Source organism: Prionailurus viverrinus, chromosome B3 (assembly GCF_022837055.1).
Source record: "Prionailurus viverrinus isolate Anna chromosome B3, UM_Priviv_1.0, whole genome shotgun sequence".
Lineage (NCBI taxonomy): Eukaryota > Metazoa > Chordata > Mammalia > Carnivora > Felidae > Prionailurus > Prionailurus viverrinus.
The window spans coordinates 7131284-7157900 of record NC_062566.1 but is presented as its reverse complement, the minus strand read 5'-3'; the positions used below and the strand labels follow the sequence as shown (position 1 = coordinate 7157900).

The 26617-nt window shown below is 45.0% G+C and overlaps 1 protein-coding gene, 1 long non-coding RNA gene and 1 other non-coding gene across 3 annotated transcripts; 2 read left to right on the top strand and 1 right to left on the bottom strand.

Annotated features, from left to right (window-relative positions):
- The first annotated feature begins 1633 nt into the window (after positions 1 to 1633).
- LOC125167499 (uncharacterized) lies at positions 1634 to 26324 on the top strand. The gene is made up of 3 exons (XM_047861672.1): positions 1634 to 2320; positions 11252 to 11377; positions 26244 to 26324. Exons 1-3 carry the CDS (start codon positions 1634 to 1636, stop codon positions 26322 to 26324), a joined length of 894 nt encoding a protein of 297 aa, XP_047717628.1.
- Positions 2466 to 9431, bottom strand: LOC125168982 (uncharacterized). The gene is made up of 3 exons (XR_007153375.1): positions 9365 to 9431; positions 5367 to 5529; positions 2466 to 2525 (listed from the first exon to the last, which is right to left on the bottom strand). It is a non-coding gene; the product is annotated as an uncharacterized LOC125168982 (long non-coding RNA).
- TRNAK-CUU (transfer RNA lysine (anticodon CUU)) lies at positions 7418 to 7490 on the top strand. The gene has a single exon. It is a non-coding gene; the product is annotated as a tRNA-Lys (tRNA).
- Positions 26325 to 26617: the final 293 nt, after the last annotated feature.

Here is a 26617-nt window from a genome sequence, read left to right as displayed (position 1 = left end):
CATTCTTTTCCCAGGCTGAAGGGAGAGAGGGTCCTTACCCCTTCAGGTGAAAGAATCCTTTGGAAACAGTCCAGCCCTTTTTTTACAAAATGATGGCCGCGTCTGCATTGAAACCTTGTAAGGCATGGATACAAAAAGCAGGAGATGGAAGGGAAATTCTTTCAAACCTTTGCTGGGGTCAGAAATCTGCACTTAAGCCTTAAGATAAAGGCCTCGAGCTTTCTTTTTCCCCTCTTGACCACATTATGCCGTTTCTAGTCTGTCACTTAATAGCGACGCAGTTTTGGTCACAGCATAAGTGTTAAAAACCCCACCAGACCGAGAAAACCGTAAGGGCTCCTTCGTAAACAAAGTAATGTCTTCCCTGAGCTTTGTCACTGTAGCGTGCCCTCATTCAGGCCCTTCGTACATTCAGAAATTTTTACTAATTAAACCTCCCCAACCTTTGGGAGGCAAGTTTTATTATTTAAAAACAAACAACCCCGCCCTCCTCCCCCAAACAGTCTCATTTCGGAGACTGGCTAAATGACCTCACAAATTACCAAGAAGGAGCATCTCAAAGCAAGAGGACAAATTTATCAACCCGGCACCCGCCAAACCGTCACAATATTTCACAGACTTACTAAATGATCTCACAAATTTCCAAGAATGAGAGCATCTCAACGCAAATAAGGGGATAAATTTATAAATAAAACTAAGGACAAACGTCTCCTTTATTCTAAATATACCATCACAAGCAGCATGTCTTGTGTTAACTATTTTTACCCACACTGGCTCTTTTCCGTCTCAATCTCATGTAAAATAAAACGACGAGGAAGGAATATCGAGCCGGGGCAACTGTCCAGAAAGAGGCTGAATGGCTTGGTCTTCCAGCTCCAGATCCACGCACAAGGGGAAGCTGCAGGCTTTTCTCTAAAAGCCAAGAACTAAGCGACTTCGCCTTCTTTATTTCCTGCAGTAATACACAACCACCCACATCTACATTTCTTTCTGAAAACATGACCGAGGTGGATGATAGAGAACAACAGGGCTTCGGCTTCTGCCACACATTCCGGGTGCAGGGCAGCTCCCGCGTACACACTGGGCACACTCATTCATACCACACTGGGACAGGGCGGGGAGGCCACTTTAAAGCCTAGATCCCTGAGGGTCCCCCCCCCCCCCCCAACAGGAGGGAGGCAGTTCTAACTCTGAACAAAGGCAGGAAACGGGCAATCAAAACTGCAGGAAAAAGAGGAGGGACTGCATTTCGAGCCAACTAGGACTCGTCCAGCTGGATCTGCCGCCCCTAACCTCGCCCTCAGGAAGAAAACGCCCCGAGAAAGGCGTTCCTGCTGTCTTAGCTTGTAGAGAGCAGCAAACGCAGGGCCAAAAAAAAAAAAAGAAAGCCCAACAAGCCCAAAAGCAAAAAGCCAAAACACCCACAAAAAACAACCGGGACTGTGACTGCGAAGCAGGTCGGGGACTGCAAGCGAATGCGCCGCAGTGACCTTGCGGGGAGGGCCGGGCCTGACAGCCTAGCGCGGCTGCTCGTCCCCCAGTGCAGAACAGACACAGCCGACGCAGCCGGACAAAGTGACAGAACGCTCCTCCACGCCCTACTCCACACGTCTGCTCTGTTCCACGAACGCCAATGCCCTTTAAGGGACCCGACGGCTCAGGGGCGTCCGGTGGGCCCCGCCCCCACGCCGCCGCCATCTTGTTGTTTTTTCCAGTTCCTCCCGGCCGCGCACGTGGCACGTCGCTGCGGAAGCCAAGGTGCCGCCCCACTTCCGGCCAGGCCGGTTCCAGCCGGCCGCGGCCCGCAGACGCGCGACTGCCCCCTGGCGGGCGGCCGCTCTGGGCCCCGCCCGGCCCCGCCGCCATTGCCTCCCTTGCCGGCCGCACGTACGCGCGCGCTACCAGTCCCGAGCGCAGCAGGGCGCGTGTGGGCGGGGCTGCCGGCGGCGCCCGCGCCTGTGCGGCCACGTTGCGCTTGGGTTCAACCGGGGTCACCTGCATCCTTGCACGCAGTTTGAGCCGTAAGCGCTGTACAGTTGCATGGAGGGGTTTGGGTACGCGGTGCTCGTTGTACCTGAGGGCTTTGAAGCAGGAGCCCCCACCCCGGTGTTCGGATGTGTGTGTTCCAGACCCTGTTTGTCCCCGCGGTGGGGGCCCCGGCTCCCGGGTCCCAGGAGGTCCCCTGCCTTCCCCACGCCCGTCGCGCTTCCTTTCAATAGCGTGTGTTAAGATCGAGGCCGTGCATGTGGTGCATCTTGGCGTAATCTGCAAGCAGCCTTTGCGATGGGAGGTGGTCCATTTATTAAGAAAAACACTTAAGGTGAGAGAATGACTTGCGCCAGTGGCGCAACCTGTAGTTGTAATCACAAGCATCCGAGTTCCCGCTCCTCCAGGAGGCTCCCAAGGGACCCTGTGACCAGCAGCTCCTGCAGCATCAGGAGTTGGTTAGAGATGCACTTGCCGGGGCCTCCGCCAGACTTCCTAAATTGGAAACTGGGGGCTTGCTGGGGCCTCCGCCAGACTTCCTAAATTGGAAAGTGGGGGAGGCAGGAGACAGTCTGTGATTAACAAGCATCGAGTGTGAGGCATGCTAAAGACCCCTGAACTCCCAGGCATTTTAAGGGTAGGGGAAGGAAAACTCTGTTGAGGGCTGACTCCAGGCCACACTATGGCTAGGTATTTTCGTAAGTCTCTGATACAATCTTCCCTACCGCCCTTTTACGGGAGAGGAAACTAGCTCAGACTTTCCATGAGTGTAGAATGCTAACATTGGTATAAAATGACCCAAGATTGATGTGTACCGTTTGCTTGTAACATATATGCGTAAAATATCCCTGGAAGGATATCAAAAAGTGATTTTTTTTTTTTACCTCCAAGAAAAGGAGGTAGGTTGCTGGGCGGGGATACTGAGTTGGGAACATTTTTCTGTAAATCTTTGTAGCTTTTGCATTTCAATCGTATAAATCAGACCTATTCTGAATAAAATCAACAGTTAAGAATTATACTCAGAATAGTATTAAGAGCAGAAACCAGAATTTGAATTCAGGTCTCACTGGCTGCAGGTTATATTCCATGTGCCCTATTGACTACACATGAAAAACTTTTAAACGTAAAATGCTGTATACATTTGAGGTCTTGTTATTAATAATGAAATACTAATTTCTTAGAAACTTAGTTTCTGTTTTAAACCTTCAAACAATGATCGTGCCTAATTGTTTTCTACATGACACGTTATATGTTGCGTAACGTTGTTCTCGTTTTCATTACTAATCACGGCAGTAAAATGACCATAAAACAGACCATAAATGTAATGTGTAGCCTCTGAGGAATATTGATATAGAATTAATTGATAATTGCAAAGAGATTTGAGCCCCTTTACTGAAGATGAATGAGAAAAGGCAAAGTGCTCTTATATCCAAGACTGATAATTGTGAAAAATTTTATTGGTGTATTTATGTGTTTATTAGGTTCAGTTTACAATTACATAATAATTATAAATAATGCTGCTTATTTTTACGCAGATCAGTATCTAAAACATAGAAGTTCCTGGGTTGGGAGAGCGTCATTTATTCTGCTCCTCTTTGTTGGAAATTGCAAAGACAGTTCAGGGCTGTGTGACTTTTTAAAATTTTCAATTTAATTTTTTTAATGTTTATTTTTGAGAGAGAGACAGTGCTCAAGCAGAGGAGGGGCAGAGAGGGAGAGGGAGAGACACAGGATCCAAAGCAGGCTCCAGGCTCTGAGCTGTCAGCACGGAGCCCACCGTGGGGCTCCAGCCCGTAAACCGTGAGATCATGACCTGAGCTAAAGTCCGACATTTAACCTACCAAGCCACCCAGGCACCCCAGGGCTGTGTGACTTCAGGCGTGTTTACTTAACCTTGCAGTGCTTCAGTGTGCTTGTGTGTTGAAACAGATCTTGAAAGTACTTGCCTCATAGGCTTGTTGTGAGAGTAAATTGAGTCATGGTGTATACTGCACTTGGAACCAACCGTGTGTGGCACAATGTTAGATAAATTAAAAAAAAATTTTTTTAACGTTTATTTATTTTTGAGACACAGAGAGACAGAGCATGAACGGGGGAGGGTCAGAGAGAGAGGGAGACACAGAATCTGAAACAGGCTCCAGGCTCTGAGCTGTCAGCACAGACCCCGACGTGGGGCTCGAGCTCACGGACCGCAAGATCATGACCTGAGCCGAAGTCAGACGCTTAGCCGACTGAGCCACCCAGGCGACCCAGATAAATTTTTTTTTAAGTTTATTTTTGAGATTGAGAGAGAGTGAGCCGGGGAGTGGCAAAGAGAGGGGGACAGAAGATCCGAAGTGGGCTCTGGGCCCTAACTCCCTAACCATGAAAGCATGACCTGAGCTGGACGCTCGACCCAACGGACTGAACCATCCAGGCACCCCAATGTTAGATGAATTCTTAAAAAAATAATAATAATAATAAAATATGAAGAAATAAAGTTTGATGACAGGATAAAGAGGTAGTGTTGTTTTGTGTCTAGAACTTTCTTGTTGGGTAGGGATTGTAAAGATTTGTGTTTATTTTAAACACTTGTACCTAGTGGTAGCATTTGGTCCCTGAAGTTAGGAAATTGACTCTCTCTAGTGATTCTCCGAAAGCTTCACTGTCCAGTTCCTGGGCCTGCAAATCCTCACTGAGAGAAGAGTGGTTTTTCCATAGGTCAGTGGCTGGGAGTTGGCTGGTGAGAAGGTGCTTGTCTCTTGGTGACATCATGTTGGCAGCTTGTAATTGGCATGATGGGACTGTTTATGTCTCAGGAATAGGTAAAGCTACAAATCCAAGGCTTTTGCCCCTGGGGAACTGTTTGTTAAACATTTATCAGCACAGTGTGTTATCCTACAGAAGCCCCGCTGGGAGGAGCCCCAAGAAGGATGTTACTCCTCTTGGGTTGCCTCCTGTGATGATGTGCCTGGAGTCAGGAGTCCCATAGTGGCCTTGGGCTAAGATGTTTCAACAGTCCTAGTCTCTTAAGTTGTAAACTAGGGGTGAGTCACGAGTTTTTCCTGGTGAGTCTGTTCTGTATTGCACAAGCATTTCTGGGGCAAGGGGGAAACTGAGCAGCCCAGGGAGCTGTCTGCCCACCCCGCACTCCCTGGAAGAAACTTGCACTGCAAAGGAAGGGAGCTAAATGAGCAGAGGGGTCATGCTGGGAGAGCTAAATGCTGGGAGGTGTCTGTGGCCCACTGTATTTGGGGAGTCAGGAACTGCAAAAACGCCCCCCCCTTTTTTAGGTATGGAATATTCTAGAAAGGTCTCTCTCCTTGTGAGGGCTATAGCTAAAGTCAGTGAAAGAGATTTGGCACAGTAGAGGAAGTCATTTGTTCGTTCATTCAACAAACCTGTAGTCGGTGCTCAGCTCAGTAGTTTTCACAGCTGGAATCACATGGGAAGCTTACAGATCGACTTCAGTTTAATCCACCAGGGTTTGGGTGTGTGGTCCGCTGAATGATGGCCCCTCCCAGAAGACATCGTAATTTCCGGAACCTGTGAATGTTATCTCGTCTGGCAAAAAAATAAAAAATAAAATATAACAGCAAGAAAACAAACAAAAAAACCCTTGCAGATGTGATTAAGTTAAGGATCTCACGATGGGGAGATTTTGGATCGTCAGGGTGGACCCTACTTGTCATCACACATATCCCCATAAGCAGGAGACAGAAGAGCATATGACTACAGATGCGGAGATTGGAGTGACATGTTTACACTGTAAGGAATGCCAAAGAGTGCTGGTAACACCAGAGGCAAAGAGAAAGGCGCGGAACAGCTTTTCCTTTAGAGCCTTCCGAGAGAGCACAGCCCTACCAACACCTTCTTTTTGGACTGCTAGCCTCCAGAACTTGGAGGGAACAAATGTCTGTTGCTCTAAGTCATCCGGTTGGTGGAATTTGTCACTGCTGCTCTAGGAAACCAGTTCAGGGTAGACACGACTTGTTTTGAAGTGTCTTAGTGGCATTTTCCATATGATTTAGCAAATATCGGTTGTCCATGTTAGAGGTGGGTACTGATAAGGATCACAGAGGGTGATGTTTTGACTCAGTGGCTACTGTGCACTAACCAGAACCCTGTTCCCAATAGGCCTGGAGCCAAGGAATCCGTATTTTGCAAGCAAGCGAAAGCAAAACCCACATGTGATTCTGAATCACGGGTATTTGCAAGTCCATCCTTCTGCTATGTATTATGATAGACATTAGAGATGCAAAGATAAATAGATACATTCCCTGTTCTCAAGGAGCCTACAGTCCAGCAAGGAATTAGATAATCCTAGTAGAGTCTTTTAAGCGTTAGTATTTGTTGAGCTGTTTCTTTATGCTAAGTGCTACACCTATATGCCATCTCTCCCGATCTGCAGAACGATTCCGGGAGGAAGGTATTAATATCCCCTAAGAAAAGACAGTTTTAGCAGGTTAAGCAACTAGTTCACTTTTGCCCAGATGGGAAGCAGGCAGGGTTGCCAGGGAAAATGCCGGCACAGGCATTTCAGGCATGAGCCATCGTGTGAGCCAAGGTCAAAAACATGCCTGTGGCAGAGAGCCAAGTCCTGCTGGGAACTGCCTGTTGTCTAGGGTGGCTGGAACACGGGGTGATGGCGGAGTGAGGCAGGAGATGAGGCAGAAAAGTGGGCACTTGTGTCCGCAGACTGGAGCAGGGACCTCGGTGCTGTAAGGTCCCCTTCAGCAGCCAGGAAGGAGGAGCCCAGGAACCTGGTGCGTGACCAGAGCAGTGCAGGGCGAGTGGGGCCTCTGTCTTCCTACATTTATGTCCCCAGCATTGCTGTGGCTTTCTACCCCTTAGGGTTGCTATGCCTGCTGGAAGGGAAGGCCTCTCAGCTGTCGGACTCTAAAATCCAAGGAATTGGGCTAAAGCTTCCAATTAGTTATCAGCAGTGTTTAAGTCATCAGCTGGTTTTTTAATTTCTTTAATTTTTTAAAATGTTTATTTATGTTTACGAGACTGAGCACGAGCTTGGGGGGAGGGGGAGCAGAGAGAGAAGGAGACAGAATCTGAAGCAGGCTCCGAGCTGTCAGCACAGAGCCTGACTGGGGCTCGAACCCACAGACTGTGAGATCATGACCTGAGCCGAAGTCAGATGCTTAACCGACTGAGCCACCCAGGCGCCCCAGTCATCAGCTGTTTTAAGGCGAAAACAAAAAACAACAAAAAAATCCCCACTCCAACCCAAACCTTATGTTTTATAGCAAATCCGAGAAGAAAATGGCATTATAGCATAAGCTTTGACCCTAGGGAAGAACAAATAGAAACACATCGCCACTAAACAAACAGAACCAGGTGCTGGCACTTTGCATATCTTCCCCCTCCAACCCCAGCAACTGTTTTTTAAAAAAACTTATTGTTATGAAAAAAAAAATCTACAGAAGTAGAAAATTGGGGTGCCTAGCTGGCTCAGTCGGTAAAGCATGAGACTCTTAATCTCAGGGTTGTGAGTTCGAGCCCCATACTGGGCATGGAGCCTACTTTAAAAAAAGAAGCAAAAAATAGTGTTATGAACCCCCCATGCTTCCCTCAATCCACAATTCTTAGCCAGTAGTCAACCTGGTTTAATCTGTACTTGTGGTCCCCACCAGGTATTTCTTTGTTGTTAAACACTTTTTATTTAGATAATTTCAGGGCTACTGAAAAACTACAAGAATAGTCTCACAAACATCTGTATCAGCGATTAACCGATTTTTCCCACCTTCATTGAGGTATAATTGACATATAACGTTATGTAAGTTTGAGTTAGGTAATGTGTTGATTTGATAATATTGCAAAAGGACTATGGCCATAGCATTAAATTAGATTCACCAATTAACATTTAGCCACATTTGCTTTATCTTTTCCCCTCCCCCCCCCTTTTTTTTTTAAAGAGAGAGTGTTCGAGCTGGGGGAGGGGCAGAGGAAAAGAGAGAATTCCAAGAAGGCTCCATGCTTAGCATGGACCCCACAACCCTGGGAGCATGACCTGAACAGAAATCAAGAGTCAGACACTCAACCGGCTGAGCCAACCCAGGTGCCCCTCTTCTCACTTTCTTTTTATTTATATGAGAATTGCAGAGCATTCCTATATTAAAGTTCAGGAACCTAGGGTTTAGAGAGGTAAATAAGTAGGATGAGCAGTTTATTGGGACCGGAATGGAACAACATGCTAGTTGTAATCTTTTCTCCCCGTTTTGTTCTTTGTGGCTTTGATTCTTTTGAAACCTTCCCTTATCTGTATTTTGTCCTCTGCCTGCAGTTAGATTTTTTTTTTATTTAAGATTTTAATTTTAAGTAATCTCTACATCCAAGGTGGGGCTCAAACCCACAACCCCGAGATCCAGAGTCACGTGCCCCACCTACTGAGCCAGCCAGGCCACCCTTGTAGTCAGGTTTCTAATGCTGCCTTCAGTGTCTCTTCCTTTCCTTTACCACTTGCTGGTCTTCATCCAGATGGCCTCAATGCTTCTCCAGTCTTCACTCCATGGTGGTCTCATCCCTGCCCACCTGACTCTACATGGTTCTGTCTTTGAACTCTAGACTCAGATGTTCCTTTCCCTTCTGGATGTTTCTGCTAGATGTCCCAGAAACCCCTCATAGCGCTGTCTAACACTGAGCTCATGACTCCCCACTACCCAACCACTATTCAAGACCCTTCCCCCCCACCCCCTACCCCCCACCCCCGCCTCGGTTTCCCTTCCATCTCCTGTGCTGTCTGAACCGTCTCTGGCACTTTCCCACGCCCACCCCCTAGCCATTGAGCCAAACTGTCTCTTTATCTCCATTGCCCCTATCCTGATCCCAGGCTCCTCCTTCCTTCCTGGACCCCATAGACGGTTCTCTAGCTGGTCTCCCTACATCCACCTGGCTAGCCCTCAGTGGAATCCCTGGAGCAGAGACAAGTGACCCCGTCAGAATGCAGTTCTGACCTTGTCAAAGGCAAATCCAGTTTAGCCACCCAGCTCTGTCCCTTCCCAGGGTGCAGAACCCTTCAGTGACCTATTGCTTTTTGGATCTAGACCCACATCCCCTGAGTGAGCAAGGCTTATGAGGCCCTTCGCGGCTTGGCTCCTGCTCACCCCTCCAGGATGGGCAGCTCCCAGCCCACTGCCCAGTCCTGTGGGTTCCAGCTACAGTCCTCCCTCTCACTTGGGAGCCTTTGACAGGCTCTTCCCTCCACCTGAGTGCTCCCTTCCCTCCCCTTACCCACCAAGTCCTGTTCTTCAGACCTTAGCAGCTACCCCTTCTTGGCCTCACCTCATTCTCAGGGTTGCTCTCCTCCCCAGGGGGCTGGCTCTCCCCTTGTGCAGTATCACAACCCTTGTGATATTTTACTGGTGTGATTCTTTGTCCATTTTCTCACCTGGAACTGTAAGGTCTGTGGAAAGAGGCTATGTCTTCCTTTGCTGATCCTTGTGGTGCCAGGCACATAGAAGGTATTGAATAATTACTTCCTGAATGAGTGAATGAGTTAATACTGAGCAACAAATAGCGCTCATTTCGGCGAACCAACGTTAATAACTAATTACTTAGCACCGTTACTGCCATCTAGTGGCAACTCATGTTATTATCCCGCTGGGCCCATCGTCAATGATTGCCCTTCACGGTGGAGATCTGTCACTCTGCTCCTGGCACAGAAGGAAATCAATACACGAATAAGAATAATAGATACTTGTTGCGCGCTGGCCTTGCTTCAAGTACTGTAAGAGACACGTGAAAAGACTGCCTACTTGATGCCTGAGCAAAGCGGTCTGTCCAGGGTCAGGGGCTAGAGGGAAGACCCTTCATTCAACATCAGGAAACAGAGCCTGTGTTTTTTAACTCTGCCTCACTGCTGCTGCATTTCTGCCACTTAGCATATGAATTCTACCCATAGGACAACTGGGATTGTTGTAGTGGTTGCAGAGGGCTTGAACAAAACCCTCTTTAATGGCAGGAAACATATTTTGGAACTAGAGAGGGTACTCTGGGGCTCTTCAGATTTCAATAAAACGTCTGAATTCCCGGAGGGTTGCTTATGCTGCAGCCGGGGACCTGTGAGTGCTCTCATTTCGAAGGCCCCTGGACTATTGGATATGGAGTCTTTCTGGGGGATTCACAGATACTTTTTCTTGGCCTGTATTTCCTAGGCTTTTGGACTTTGTGGCCTAGAAAGCTCTGGTCTTTAAGTCTCTCCAAAGCCTTAGATAAGTCTCTACAAAGCCTCAGATCTTTCATGGAGTACATTTTGAAACAATCTTCCGAAAGCACACTTGAGATCTATGGTAAACATTAATTATACGTACACCAGCTGTCTCAAATGGTTTTTGAAACAAGGGAGAACATATATGAAGTGTATGAAACAGTTGTACTTTGTGTTATGTTCCTGAAAACTTCATGCAAGTACATTTTGGATGGGCAGGTAAATTTGATGTATATATTTTTAATGTTTATTTATTTTTGAGAGAGAGAGAAAGCGTGGAGGAGTGGCAGAGAGAGAGGGTGGTGGCGGGGGGGGGGGGTGGTGGTGGGGAAGAGAGAGGATCCAGTGTGGTTCTGTGAAGACAGCAGGGAGCCTGATGTGGGGCTGGAACTCACGAGCAGAGCTGTGAGATCATGACCTGAGCTGAAGTCAGACGCTTCAGCTCTGAGCCACCCAGGTGCCCCAATAATGTTATCTATGTCAAATAAAGTAAAGGGAGCCACAGTGTTAACTTTTACTGGCAAGTTGGGTGGAGAAGTAAGATGCATACTATTTAAAAGAGATCTGTGGTGAATTCTGTTGTAGAGAATGGTTTTAAATGTGAACTTTCAGGGCACCTGGGTGGCTTAGTTGGTTGTGTCCGACTTCTCAGGTCACGGTCTCATCGTTCGTGGGTTCGAGCCCCACATCGGGCTCTGTGCTGACAGCTCAGAGCCTGGAGCCTGCTTCGGATTCTGTGTCTCCCTCTCTGTCTGTCCCTCCCCCACTTGTGTGCATGCTCTCTCTCTTTCTCTCTCTCAAAAATTTTAAATAAACGTTAAAAAAAATTTTAAATGTGAACTTGCATCAGAATCACCTCTGCTTGTTAAAGCATAGGTTGTTGAGGCCCCACCCCCAGAGTGTCTGACTCAGTGGGGCTGGGAGAGAGCCAGAGAATTTGCATTTCTAACCAGCTCCCAGGGGATGCTAATGTAGTTGGTCTAGAGACCACACTTTGAAAACTACTTGAGCAGTGAATTATACCCTAATTTATTGCAGTTCTGTTTCCTTTCTGTCTTTTCCTGGCAGGTCAAGATCCACCAACCTTCACTGTTACTCTTCCCCCGATGGAGGAAAACAGTACAGAGGGATTCTCCGTCAGCTTCAGTCTCTGTCCAGCCTCCACCTGGAAGCCACAGCTCTGCTAACACACAGGTCAGGTGGTTGATGTTGCCCCAAACCTTTCAGGATAATCATTTATTCTCACAGAATAAAATCTCTCCTTTAGTACGATGCCTGAGGCCTTTATATCTGGCCCCTCCTTACCTCTCTATCCTTTTTCCTCTAATGTGGCATTCTGGTTTTTCACATTCCGAACTTTCTGCTCGCAGCATTTCTTTGGCTACTCAATTCCCTTTTGTGTTCCTCAACCTGAGGATAAAACTGCCTAACTGTCTGATCCTGGCATACGTAGGTTTAAGGGACGACTGAACAAATGCATGAATGAATAAATGAATACATAAGAGGACAGAAAATGGATTCCCCCCCCCCCCAAATGTTTATTTGTTTATTTTGAGAGAGAGCAAGCATGAGCAGGACAGGGGCAGAGACAAAAGGAGAGAGAGGCTTCCAAGCAGGCTCCACGCTGTAAATGCAGAGCCCGATGCGGGGCTTGATCCTACAAACTGTGAGATCATGACCTGAGCCGAAATCAAGAGTCAGACCCTCAACTGACTGAGCCACCCAGGCACCCCAAGAAAATGGGTTTTTAAAAATTGTGGTAAAATACATATAACATACAACTTACAATCTTAAGCATTTCTCAGCGTACAGTTCAGTGGCATTAAGTGTGGTTATACTGTTGTCCCATCATCACCGCCATCCGTCTCCGGAACATTTTTCACCTTGTGAAACTGAAGCTCTGTGCCCATTATCCACCAAGTCTCTACTTCCCTCTCCCCCCACTTCTGGTCACTACCATTTGGTTTTCCATCTCTACGGGTTTGACTTCTTTAGGTTTGGTGGGATCATGCAGGACTGGTCCTTTTGTGACTGGCTTCCTTCACTCAGCATAATGCCCTCAAGGATCATGCATGTTATTGCATGTGTCCGAATGTCCTTTTTTTTTTTTTTTTTTTTTTAATTTTTTTTTTTTTAACGTTTATTTATTTTTGAGACAGAGAGAGACAGAGCATGAACGGTGGCGGGGCAGAGAGAGAGGGAGACACAGAATCGGAAGCAGGCTCCAGGCTCTGAGCCATCAGCCCAGAGCCCGACGCGGGGCTTCAACTCATGCGAGATCGTGACCTGAGCTGAAGTCGGACGCTTAACTGACTGAGCCACCCAGGCGCCCCAGTCCTTTTTTTTTTTTTTTTAATGTTTATTTATTTTTGAGAGAGACTGTGCATATGTGAGCGTGTGAGCGGGGGAGGGGCAGAGAGAGGGGGACTGAAGATCCGAAGCAGGCTCTGTGCTGATAGCAGACAGCCCCATGTGGGGCTCGAACCCACAAACCGTGAGATCATGACCCGAGCTGAAGTCGGACACTTAACTGACTGAGCCACCCAGGTGCCTCTGAATGTCCTTTCTTTCTTTTTTCTTTTTTTAAGGTTGGATAATATTCCATTGTAGGTATTTACTGCCTTTTGTTTATCCTTTTGTACAGAGGATAGATTTTTATACCAGGATTTAATTTTCAGCACTGTTTGAAGTAGCAAAAGGTTGGAAGCCATTTAAATGTCTGTGTGTAGGGGATCAGTGATATAAAGTAGACATAACCTCACAGTGGAATAACAAAAAATGGGGCCTCTCCTGAACTGGTACAGAATAGTCACCAAAATATAACATTACAGTGTTGAAAACAGTATAGACTGTTTTACTTTTGGTGTAATACCAAAAAAAAAAAAAAAATTCCAAAACAGGGCATATGTACATGCTTTCCATAGTCGCCAGAGGCTGTGTCTGGGGGAGGGAACCAGATGATGTACTTTTTGCTGTGTGCCTTCCCCTCCCCCCCATGTGCTCTTTGATATCTTTTGCATTTTGTACCAAGCGTTATGTATTGCCTCTTTAAAAATGTTGAAAAGAATGCAAATAACCTGTCCAGAGGGAAAAGTGATTAATTTCCTGCAGATCTTACATAAGGAAGGATGCTTTGTGCTTACAAATAAATAATTATTAAATTAAGTCAGTAAGAAAGACTTAAATTAAATTAAACTTGGTTGGTTAATTCTCTTGACTCTCAGTAGAGATTAACAACGGATCTGATTCTTTGACTACCCCAGGGATTTTTTAATAACTGAATGTTATCAGCAGTTTGGGGATCAGATCTATGCAGTACTCAGAGACTGACCTGAAAAAGCTCCATCCAAATGAATTTAAGGACAAAGCCTTGACTTGATGCACTGCTTCTCTCTTTTTTTTTTAAATTTCTTACAGTTTATTTATTTTGAGAGAGTATGAGTGGGGGAGGGGGCAGAGAGAGAGGGAGAGAGAGGGAATTCCAAGCAGGCTCCACGCTGCCAACGCAGAACCCAGTGTGGGGCTCGAACTCATGAAACTGTGAGCTCATGACCTGGTCTGAAAACCAAGAGTCGTTTAGCTGACTGAGCCACCCAGACATCCCTTAAATTTTTTTTTAGTGCGTATTTATTTTTGAGATAGATAGAGACAGAGCATGAGCAGGGGAGGGGCAGAGAGAGAGAGATACAGAATCTGAAACAGGCATCAAGCTCTGAGCTGTCAGCACAGAGCCCGATGCTGGGCTTGAACTCATGAACCCTGAGATCATGACCTGAGCCCAAGTTGGAAGCTTAACCAACTGAGCCACCCAGGCACCCCAGATGCATTGCTCTTCTTAACGGCTATTCAAGTGCAGGCTTCCAAGGGAACGCTCCTTCACAGCTATCTAAAGCTTCAAGGAAAACTGCTTTTAGATGAGTTTGATAGCCTTGTCTGAATAAATGCTTAAGTCTGAATCCAAAGGGGTTGGTGTCTCCAGATCAGGGGCCATGGATAGGCCTTCCCATAGAACGAATATTTGTTCATAATGGAGGTGTCTTAGTTAATCGCCATCGTTTGCATTATGGGCTCCTCAGTGCCTAAGCAATGCAGGGATACCTTCAAAACAGTGAGATTATCTGGGGGCACTTGGGGGGTCTCAGTCAGTTCAGAGTCCAACTTCAGCTCAGGTCGTGATCTCACAGTTCATGAGTTCAAGCCCCACATTTGGGCTCTGTGCTAACACTGCGGAGCCTGGAGCCAGCTTTGGATTCTGTATCTCCCTCTCTCTCTACCCCTCCCCCACTCACGTTCTGTTTCTCTCTTCTCAAAAATAAGTAAACATTAAAAAAAAAAAAAGCTGTGAGATTTATTCAATCCTTGCTCTCAGATGTAAGATCATGCTAGCACCTTAACACCGAGACAGATGGCCCTGGACATTCATTACCAATGACAATTTTTGTTTCAAATATTCCCATTGATAAAAAGGTAATCATCATGTGCCTGGCTTCTGAAGAAATATGCTTGGAAATTCTGTATAATTGGTGTGGCTGTGATGACTCTGGATATCACTAATAATGGCTTACATTTCTATAGCTCCTTCCTACTTCTCAGTGACTCTTCATTGGCCTCAAAGCAAAGAGTCCTTCCGCAGGCACCGAGGGTTTTCAGGATCTGATCCCGATCCTGTCTGTCTGATCCTGTCTCTTCATACTCCTGCACCTTCTGTAATATCTTCTCCAGCTGTCCCCAAGTGTTGTTTTGTTTGTGTTTGCTGGACTTTGAACTCCTGTGGGCAGTGGGTCTCCAGAGTCCTCCGGCATTGTGTCAGCATCTTTTGGGGGGCTGGTTAAGGCAGGGCGTTAGGCCCCACTCCAGAGTTTCTGATTCAGTAGGTGAGGCGTAGACCTGAGAATTTCGTTTTTAAAAATTTTTTTTTTTTTTTCAACGTTTATTTATTTTTGGGACAGAGAGAGACAGAGCATGAACGGGTGAGGGGCAGAGAGAGAAGGAGAGACAGAATCGGAAACAGGCTCCAGGCTCCGAGCCATCAGCCCAGAGCCTGATGCGGGGCTCGAACTCCTGGACCGCGAGATTGTGACCTGGCTGAAGTCGGACGCTTAACCGACTGCGCCACCCAGGCGCCCCGAAAATTTCGTTTTTAAAGAAGCACCTAGTTGATGCTGATGGTTGTGGTCTGGGGACTACCCTGTGATGACCTCTGCTCTGGGGGAAAGGACTGGGCTTTCTTTCTTCCTTTCTGTGTCTGTAGCGTCTGCGCCATCTTGGTGCGTGTTGGGAGTCAGCAGGTATTGGTGTTGAATGAATGAGTGCAAAGACAGCTATGTTGGGTACTGTGTACAGTGGGTGTTTCCAGTAATACACCAGAGGGAAATCTGAACAGTGTCAGTGAAAGGATGACGAAGACGGTGGGGGAAGAGGCAGTGCTGGGTACACAGGAAGAACTCAGTAAGCACGAAAAAGAGGAGGGAAAAGTGTAGGTAAGGTGTGAGGGAAGTCAAGAGTGAGGAGGTGAGGGAGATAGATTCTTTGTACCTCCAGAAGTTGAGCCCTAACACATTAATTTTGTAATGTTTCTTATTTTCTTAAAAAAAATTTTTTTTATTATTTTTTTGCTTTAGAAAGAGAGAGTGAGAGAGCATGAGTGGGGGAGAGGGGCAGAGGGAGAGAGAGAGAGAATCTCAGGCAGGCTTCACGTTAAGCCCAGAGCCCAAGGCTCAATCCCATGTCCCTGGGATCATGATCTGAGCTGAAATCAGGAGTTGGACGCTCAGCCAACTGTGAGCCACCCAGGTGCCCAACATTTCTTCTTTTCTTTTTAAGATTTGTTTTTTTTAATGCTTATTTATTTTGAGAGAGAGAGACCGTGTGAGTCGGGGGCGGGGGGGTAGGAAGAGAGAGGGAGACACAGAATCCAAAGCAGGCTCCAGGCTCTGAGTTGTCAGCACAGAGCCCGACGTGGGGCTCAAACCCATGAACCACGAGATCATAACCTGAGCCAAAGTCGGACACTTAACCAACTGAGCCACCCAGAGGCCCCAACATTTCTTATTTTCTAATGTAAACTTTTGTAGGCTGTAAACTTCCATCTAATGGATATTTTCTTAAATCCTGTATGTCTCAGGTTATAGTTATTTTGTTATGGTTCACTTTTACGTGTTTTGAGATTTCTATTATGATTTCTTCTTTGATCCATGAGTTATTTAGAAGTGTATCTTACAGGGGCGCCTGGGTGGCGCAGTTGGTTGAGCGTCCGACTTCAGCCAGGTCACGATCTCGCGGTCCGTGAGTTCAAGCCCCGCATCAGGCTCTGGGCTGATGGCTCAGAGCCTGGAGCCTGTTTCTGATTCTGTGTCTCCCTCTCTCTCTGCCCCTCCCCCGTTCATGCTCTGTCTCTCTCTGTCCCAAAAATAAATAAAAAACGTTGAAAAAAAAAATTAAAAAAAAAAAAAAGAAATGTATCTTACATTTCCAGTCATGGGGTTTTCTTGTTATCTTTGTGTAATTGCAAACTGCATTGTGGTCCAAGCACGTAGTCAGTATGGTGTCATTTTTTTTGAGGTAATCCTACTGGCCTATCACGGGGCTGCTTTTTGTAAATGTTTCATGTGTGCTTGAAAACAATGTGCTTTCCCCATTTGCTGGACGCTGTGGTCTATGTACGTCCCCTGGACCAAACTTAACAATGGAACCATCTTTATTCATATGATTGTTAATATAGTTCTACCATTTTTTGGGCAGCTTGATCTCTTTGAAAGAGGAATGTCAGAATCTCTCACTTGATGGTGGATTTATCAAGTTCTCCTTGCAGCTGTGTTAATTTTTGCTTTGTATGTTAGGTGCATAAAAAGTTAGACTCATGTTTTTCTGATGAATGCAACCTTTTATTATCATGAAGTTATGTTGTCATCTCTTTGTTTACAGCCTGTTTTGTCCGATGGTACAGCAACATCAGCTTTCTTATAGTTAGTATTAGCCTGCTGTATTATTTTTGATCTCGGGCTTTTCACCTTTCTCTGTATGTCTTCTCTCCCTCCCTCCCTCCCTCCTTCCCCTGTCTCTCTTTTGAGGGGGATGGCTTCTTTTTAAAATAGCAGGTATAACCTTTTGATTGTTGTTACAAAATCCAGTCTGAAAAATCTTTTTTTTTTAATTGGAAAGTTTTGCCCTTTATTATAATTGCCGATATATTTAGATTTTTTTTCCTATCATCTTATTAAAATCTGTATTTCCTTTTTTTTGTTTGGCTCCTCCCCTTTCACTATCACCTACCTTTCTTCCTTCTTTTGGGTGATAGATGGTTTTGTTTTCCCCCTTATTCTAGTACACCCTACTTCCAGATATTTGGACATTCTGTGTCAATATAAAAATATTCATTCTTTCTAGTGGTTACCCCAGATATTTTGATGTATATACTAAACAAAATTTATTTAAAGTTTGTTGGGGCTTCTGGGTGGCTCAGTCAGTTGAGTGTCTGACTCTTGATTTTGGCTCAGGTCATGACCCCAGGTTGTGGGTTCAAGCCTCGCATGGGGCTCTGCACTGAGTGAGGAACCTGCTTGGGATTGTCTCTCTTCCTCTCTCTCTGCCCCTCTCCTCCACTTGCTCACACTCTCCCAAAATTTTTTTTTAAAGTTTGTTAAAGAACAAAGATGAAGATCTAATTGGTTTTATCAAGTGATTCGCAAACTGGGAAGCACCCAGTCCGGTAAGTAGAAGGGAGCTCCAAGAAGTTGTACCAAATGGAAGGTTTTTATAAGATGGAGAGTACAGGAAGAAGGAAGTTATTAGCAGAAAAAAGGAAAGGATTATTTCAAGCTAGGTCACTTTCTCCAACAGGGAAGAGCAAAGGGTTTTATCATGCAGATTATCTTCTTCTCCCGGGAGTGGAGAGGGCCCATGTGACAGTAACCTCGTTGGTGTTGACCAGAAAACTCCTGACTGCCTGGTTCGGACTATGTTACTGGGGGAGGTTGAAATTGCAGTTAGGTTAGATATTAAGCCCCAGTTTAGTGACATGGCCTAGCATGAGTGACTCCATCTTGGGCGTGTTTTTCTTTCTTTCTTTTTTTTAAACAGGTTAATCAATTTCTTATCTTCCTTCAGATACAAAGCTCTTAGAATGTTTAGATCAGCATCTTCAAATTGGAGCATTCATGCATTTACATTATATATAGTATGGTGATTGTTTTACAGGAATCAATTTCCAGATCCTCTGTTTTCACATGCGCTCTTTTCTAAAATTGATTTCCTGGCAGCCCCTTTGAGATGAAAGGACGGGGTTTTGTGTGTTTTTTTTTTTTCTTTTTTCTGGCTTCATCTTTCTTAATCTCCATTTTTCTCTCTGGCCCATCCTGAATCTAACTCTGGCACATTATGCTGAGTGTACAAGCCTTTAAGCTACCAACAAGGAGTTGACTAAAAAATATTGGTGTTAGGTTTGAGGTTGGCAATTTTTTTTTTAATATTTGAACAATATTTAATATTTATTTGTTATTTTAAAAAATATTTATTTATTTATTTTGAGAGACAGCACGTGTGAGTGGGGGATGGGTAGAGAGGGAGAGAGAGAAACCCAAGCAGGGATTCATGCTGATGCAGGGCTCGATCTAAAGAACTATGAGATCATGACCTGAGCTGAAATCAAGGTCAGATGCTTAACCAACCGAGCCACTCAGGCGCCCCTGAATAATTTTTTTAAAGTAGTCTATACACCCTACATGGGGCTTGAACTCATGACCCTGAAATCAAGAGTTGCATGCTCTATTGGATGAGCCAGCCAGGCTCCCCTTTTATGAATAATTTTGATATTAGATCACATTGATGAGAATTTAGCTAAACTGCTACGTAATATTACTACCTCAGCATCTTTTTGTTGTTGTTTAAGATTTTATTTTATTTTATTTATTTATTATTTATTTATTTATTTTGTAACTTTTTTTATTATTTATTTTTGAGACAGAGAGAGACAGAGCATGAACAGGGGAGGGGCAGAGAGAGAGGGAGACACAGAATCTGAAACAGGCTCCAGGCTCTGAGCTGTCAGCACAGAGCCCGACGCGGGGCTCGAACTCACGGACCGTGAGATCATGACCTGAGCCGAAGTCGGACGCTTAACCGACTGAGCCACCCAGGTGCCCCTAAGATTTTATTTTAAAGTAACTCTATAACCAATGTGGGGCTTGATCTCACAACTCTGAGATCAAGAGTCCCACACTCCACCAACTGAGCCAGCCAGGTGCCCATCAACATCATTTTGTGTGACCAACCTGTCTGTATGGGCTGTGGGCTTGGCCTCTCCCTAGATGCCAGCCACACTCTCTGACCTCCTTTCCACCCTATGTGGCATCTCGGTATGCTAGATACCTCCTCCAGGACCAGTGAGACAAAGTAACTTTGTCTCTTTTTCTAATTTTTATTTTTTTTAATGTTTATTTAGTTTTGAGAGAGACAGAGAGAGAGAGAGAGAGAGAGAGAGAGAGAGAGAGAATGAACAGAGGAGGGGTAGAGAGAGAGGGAGGCACAGAATCCTAAGCAGGCTCCAGGCTCTGAGCTGTCCGCACAGAGCCCAATGTGGGGCTTGAACCCATGGACCGTGAGATCATGACCGGAGCCAAAGTTGGACGCTTAACCAACTGAGCCACCGAGGCTCCCCTAACTTTGTCTGTTTTAATTACCTTGTGGTATTTTGTTGAAGGAGGTTCACCTTCCACACCCTCAGGTTCTGCTTAACAAGTGTTGATTTAACCCAGTTGCAATGGGCATATAATTCCGAAAAGTTCAGGGGCTTGAATGACATTACTTTCACGATAACCCCTCCATATCCAGTTATGTATCTTAGTGCTCTCATCTATATAGGCAAAACTTAGAAATGAAACTGAGGTTGAATCTTTCTTATGCTGGCAATTATTAATGCTCATCCATGAATACATGAATTAATTGGAAATAAAACCAACCCATTTGTTTCATTAGTAGATACATTTTGGTAAAATTTTACTTTATACAATTAAAAATTGTATGTCAAAATGTATATCTCTGTGTTGCATCAGTCAGTTGTGTACTAATCATAATTGTTATGGCAAGTCAAGCTGAAAAGATTTCTTTTTAATATTAGCCTTATACAGAGAATACAGATGTTCAATTTATATTCATATTTTGGCCACTAAGCAGTCTGGCAGAGCAGTCTATAAAAGACTTTCAAGAATACAAATGGTTACATTAGAGTGCAGTTATATGGGGGAAATGGAAGAGAAATAATCAAGGGACAAAGGAAAGTTGTAAAGTAAGAAAGAGGCAGCCTGTGACATCTGGAGGCTACCCTGACACTAAGAGCTTGGCCTCTGTGTTGTTAGAAGCTGACCCAGGACTCCCTGCGAGGCTGTGGTGTCCTCCTGAGCAACATGATGATCTCATAGTTCACCAGCATCGTGTAGGGTCATTCTTTGACCGTGGCGATGTGAGCCAGAAAAGAAATAGGACTGTCTTATAATCTTGTCTAAGCATGGGCAAAAACAAGGTCACTGTGCAAACCAAAGTGATACTAAACATCCCTCTGGTCGATACCCCCTAGGAGGACCCTCGTGATTCTCACTCTCCAGTGTCCATGCCTTGAGTGAGTGGGACCTGTAACTTGCTCCTAACAAACTGAATCTGATAAAGGTGATGATTATTTTAAATTACTGGCAAAGTTGAAGGCATTTTGCAGATGTAATTAAGGTACCTGATCAGGTGATTTTGAATTCAAGAAAGGAAGACTTTCCTGGGTGGGCCTGACCTAATCAGGGTAGCCCTTTGGAAGAAGGTCTAGGCTTTCCCTGATAGTAGATGGTAGAGACTTCAGTAGCAGATTCTCTCTTTTTTTCGGCTTTGAAGAAACACATTGGCATGAATTCTATTCCTTCAAAGAAACGGATTCTACCAATAACTTGAGGGAGCTTGAAGATGAATTCTTCCCTAGTCCAGTCTCCAGATGAGAATGGAGCCTCCTGGCACTCGATTTCTAGCCTTGTGAGACCCTGAGCAGAGGAGCTAGTTAGGTTACTCCACAACTTGACCCACAGATGCTGAGATAATGGTGTTTAATAAACAGTTGCTAAATTTGTGGTAATTTGTCTGAAGCAATGGGAAACTAATATAAATCTGTTCTCCCAGCTACTATAAGTGATTGCTTCTCTATCATTTAAAGTGTTAGCTTTCCCTATTATTTTCTCCTTCTAGATAAGATTTATTTAACCCACATAGAATTACTCCTGCTTCCTGACAGCATCTAATTCAGAGCAAAGCCCCGGTTCTTTGAAGTCTCCCTGAAAGTAACACAACCCCAAATCCTATGAGTCTTTTCTGATACCTTGTCACTGAGATGGCCTGCAGTTCCCCATGGTTAATGTTCTCCCTTGTTGCAATGAGTCTGTAAGCTCAAGTTGTTCATGGTCATCTTTGGCTGGAGGGCATTGATACAGCTTTTGCTTTTTTTTTTTTTTTTTTAAGTTTATTTATTTTTGAGAGAGACAGAGACAGAACAAGTGGGGGAGGGGCAGAGAAAGAGGGAGAGAGAGAGAATCCAGAGCTACCACCACAGAGCCCGATGTGGGTTTCAAACTCACGAAACTATGAGATCATAACTTCAGCTGAAACCAAGAGTCAGACGCTTAACCAACTGAGCCACCCAGGTGCCCAAAGTGTGTGTGTGTGTGTGTGTTTTAATATTTATTTATTAAAAAAAAATTTTTTTTTAACGTTTATTTATTTTTGAGACAGAGAGAGACAGAGCATGAACAGGGGAGGGGCAGAGAGAGAGGGAGACACAGAATCCCAAGCAGGCTCCAGGCTCTGAGCTGTCAGCACAGAGTCCGACGTGAGGCTCAAACTCACAAACCATGAGATCATGACCTGAGTTAAAGTCAGACTTAAGCCTAACTGACTGAGCCACCCAGGCACCCCATGTTTGCGCTTTTTGAAGAGCTTGCTCATGTGTTTCCTAAAAGATTAATGATAGGTATCAACTCACTGTATTTATTAGGTTCCTTCCACTGGATAGGTTTAAAAGAGTGGTATAACAATTTAAAAATGCCACTAGTTTAATAGATTAGAAATCATATAATTTGTAATTGTTTAATTGGGGAATGAAAAAATTTGCATGCCAACTTTAAAATTTGTGAAGAGACATGTAGATTTATAAAATTCTTTTTATAGGGTGTTCAAAATTGTTTGAACACCCTACTTTAGATCATCTTTCTCCCACCCTACATCGATGATTTCAGCTCTAAATCTTAGTGCTGAGGCCAAGGAACTGAAGATTTCACTGGTGTCTGGCAACCATGTCCCCAGAGGAGAGGGCAACTGTAAAAACTCCCAGACAGGCTGGCTCCGTGCCCAGGTCCAGCCAGCCTGCTGGAGAGCCAGTGCCCAGATGCGTGGCACAAACACAGCAGTGCTCCAGAATCTGAAAGAACCACGTGAGCTAGAACAAGAGGCATCTCAGTGAGAAACATTGTGGACTGATGACCAAAGGGACTTCCGAGTGCTTGATTATCACACATGAGCCAAGGCCAGCACAAAATGGAGGTGGAAGAAGAAATAAGAGGTGGGGGGCATACATAGTGCGGTAGAGGTCCAGTAATGTCTGGATTTCTGGTCAACCCAAATGGATAGTGTTTAGAGACAGATTTGGACTGATTGAACAACAGGCGCATGAATGGCTCAGTCGGTTAAGCATCCAACTCTGAATTTCGGCTCAGGTCGTGTCTCAACGGTTGGTGACTTCGAGCCCCGCATTGGGCTCCACTGCCAGTGCGGAGCCTGCTTTGGATTCTTTGTCTCCCTGTCCGTCTGCCCCTCCCCTGCTCGTTCTGCGTCTCTCTCTCTCAAAATAAATAAGTAAACATTAAAAAAAAAAATTGACCAAACGTGAAGAATTGCTAAATTTCTTACACACTTGAGTTTGTGGTTGCAAACCACATGCTACATGTGGAACATTTTGCATACACTGTTGTTGGGTTCATAGGTGACCGGAAGCCCACTCAAGAATATATGGACCAATCCCAGGTTAAGCCCTAAGGATGAGGGCTGCCTGAGTGCAACTTTTTCTCGGCAAGTTTTTACCTGCCAAGAAGGGTTGCTTGACCCAAATGGAACTATAAGAGTTGGAATGAATGTGAAGCTTTTCGGTGGGGTTTTGACAACATCCTTCTTTCTGAAGCCAACAAAGCTGGTTGCTGGACTCGCACAAACAGAACCTGTCAAACCTAACAGGAACAGATGGCTGCATCTTTGCCCACACTTGTTGTCCTCCTCACCCATCCACACCGCTTGCTACTGGAGCTGCCCCCCATGCCTGAGGCACAAAAGCCACAAGTCACCTACATGGAGACATGCCTGAGACACAAAAGAAGCCATAAGTCACCTACAGGGAGCAGAATGTGGACAGGTTGGGGAACAGTCAATGCTTCTTCCAAACACTAGAGAGTTCCTTTCCTCTGCTTCCTTCCTATAACTGTATTTCAGTGACAGGCCATCCAAATGGATTCCCTTCTCTGAGGGTATATAGCATAGGAATGGAATAATCCAGCACAGGGAGAGAGAGTAATGTATTTGAATGTGGGTGGGCATACTGGAACCACTCAAGTCAGAGGTTAAGGGGCCGTATGAGTCACCGGGAGCTTGTCACGGACAAGCTGTGTGTTTGGCTGCCGGGACTGAGCCTCTTCCTTCTGACCTTTGGCTGATGCATGCGGAAACACTTGTTCTTTTCACTGGGGCACACGGATTCCATGATGCTCTGTGTCACTTTCCAAACACAAAGAAGAATTTCATCCCTGGCCCCTGAGCGAAGGAGCAGAGGTGGGAGCAGCCCAGAGGTGGTTGGGAATCCTGGCCCCATCACTTTCCAGTGCAGATGCTCCGGCAAGCAGGCACTTGAGATTTCTCCAGTGTCAAGTGGGGGGCTAATTACGCAGGTCTATGGGTTTTACAAAGTTCTGGTAAATCAGGAAGTTTTGTTCTCCATTCTGGGTTGAAACCAAGAGCCTGCTGGGTCTGCTCTTGCTACTTGTGGTGGGAGGGGAGGAAAAGGAGGTAGAGAAGGGACTGTTTTGGGTTGGAACATGGCAGGTCTTTGGCCATCTAGCAGCGTTTGATGGCTGCCGTGCGAGAGGCACTCCATCCTTGAATTGCATCAGGCGTGTGATTCAAAAGGTTTGTCAGCACTGATGGAGGGATATGGCAATCTCACTCAATTCACAGCCTCTTTTAACAGTTCATTTGAAATTGCATCTAATTTAAGCTCATTCATAATCGCCTTTGATGTAAATAACCCCAAACGTGGAAGAGCCCATCCCGCAAGGCCTGGCAATTACTTCACAATGAAAACCTAACTGTAGGAACGTCAGTGTTGCTATGACAACCACAGAGAAGCCTGGTTGCCCACGGTTACCTATGTTAGCAGATGTCACTGGTGCTTGAGTCTTAGCTTGAATGAGCCTCGGGAGCATAATGGGGACAGGCAGTGGGAACTGTAGGAGCTGGTCTGGATGAAAGAACCTTCTTGCGCCTATGGGCATCTCTGATAGCCTTTTTGTTTTCTTACTGCTAATGGGTTCATGAAGAGTCTATTTCATTACAGGACCATTGAATTGTCATCTTGGAGCCAGAGAGTTCTAAGATGACCCTTCCTCTGAAAGGCCTTTCTTTTTTCTTTTCTTTTAAAAATTCTTTGTTACATTAAATAAATAAGTAATATAAATATGTGGTTCAAGCCTCAAAAAGCACCAAAGGTGTATGGGGAAGTTCTCTTTCCTGTCCTTCTCTCCCGTCTGCCCACTTCCTGTTTTCCCCCAAAGGTATTTTTTTTTACGCCTCTACAAATCAGTAGAAGATGTATTTCCTTTCTTTTTATTTTTATACAACAGTGTATAATACACACAGAAGAATAATGTATCATACACATGTTATGTACCTTGCTTTTTCCCTTAATATGTCTTGAAATTATTTCATATCAATCTATGAAGTACTTCCTCAGTCTTTTTACAGTGCATAGTATTCCATTATATGGTTATGCCAAACGTAGTCAACCAGTCCCTAATAATGGCATTAAGGTTTTTTTTTTTTTTTAATTTTTACTGTTTATTTTTGAGAGAAAGTGTGAGCAGGGGGCGAGGGCAGAGAGAGAGAGAGAGAGAGAGAGAGAGAGAGAGACACAGAACTGAAGCAGTCTCCAGGCTTTGAGCTGTCAGCACAGAGCCTGATGTGGGGCCTAAACTCACAGACTGTGAGATCATGACCTGAGACTAAGTTGCACACTTAACCGACTAAGCCACCCAAGTGCCCCATGTTGGTTTTTTTTGTTTGTTTTTGTTTTTAGTCTTTTTTTAAAAAAATTTTTATTTTAGAGAAAGAGCACAAGCAGAGGAGGGGCAGAGGGAGGGAGGGAGGGAGGGAGGGAGAGAGAGAGAGAGAGAGAGAGAGAGAGAGAATCTTAAGAAGGCTCCATTCTCAGCGCAAAGCCTGATGTGGTGCTCAATCCCGTGACCGTGGGATCATGACCTGAGCCTAAATAAGAGTTGACACTTAACTGACTGAGCCACCCAGGTGCCCAACTTTGTGGTTACAAAGAAGGTTGTAATGACTAGTCTTGCATTAATGCCCTTTTGTATGTGTGAGTTATCTGTAGAATAATTTCTAGATCTCGAATTGCGGAGTATATGGATTTGTCACTTTAAATTGTCATCCACAGATCTTGTACTGTTTTGTGTCCGCCCCCCCCCCCCCCCAGCCATGCATGTGAGGCCCACATCCCCACAGCCTCACAAAGAGTGTTTTGTCCAACTTCTGGGTTTTTGCCAATCTGATAGGTGAGAAATGTTACCTCAGCAGGATTAAAATCTGCATTTTTCTTCTGTGTATTTAATTTTATTGAACTATCTATTCATATGCTTTGTCTATTTTCCTATAGGTTTGTGGGCCTCTTCCTTAGGGGGAGCTCTTAGTATATTAGGGATATTATGTGATATGAATTTCAGTTATTTTTTCTGTTTCATTTGTCATTTACCTTTGATTTTGACAGGATAGTGTAATGGAGACAAACTCGGACTCTGGGGTCAGGCTGTCCAAGTTCACATTCCTGCTTTGCCGATGGGCTGCGTGACTTTGGAAATTTGTTTCTCTGTGCTTTATTTTCCTCCTCTATAGAGTGGGGATAATAGTGCCAACTTCATACGGCTTTTATGAGGATTAAATGCTTAATATATTTAAAGTGTTTGTAATAATGCTCTGTATGGAACATAGTAAATTCTATATTTGATACATCTTATTTTTAGAACCTTTTTTATGGTTACTGGATTTTGTGCCATAGTTAGAAAGGCCTTAAGAAACTTTCCCTTTGCCCTCCTTTGCTGTGGCCATGATTTTTTTCACGTACCTCTATCAGGAAAGCCGTGG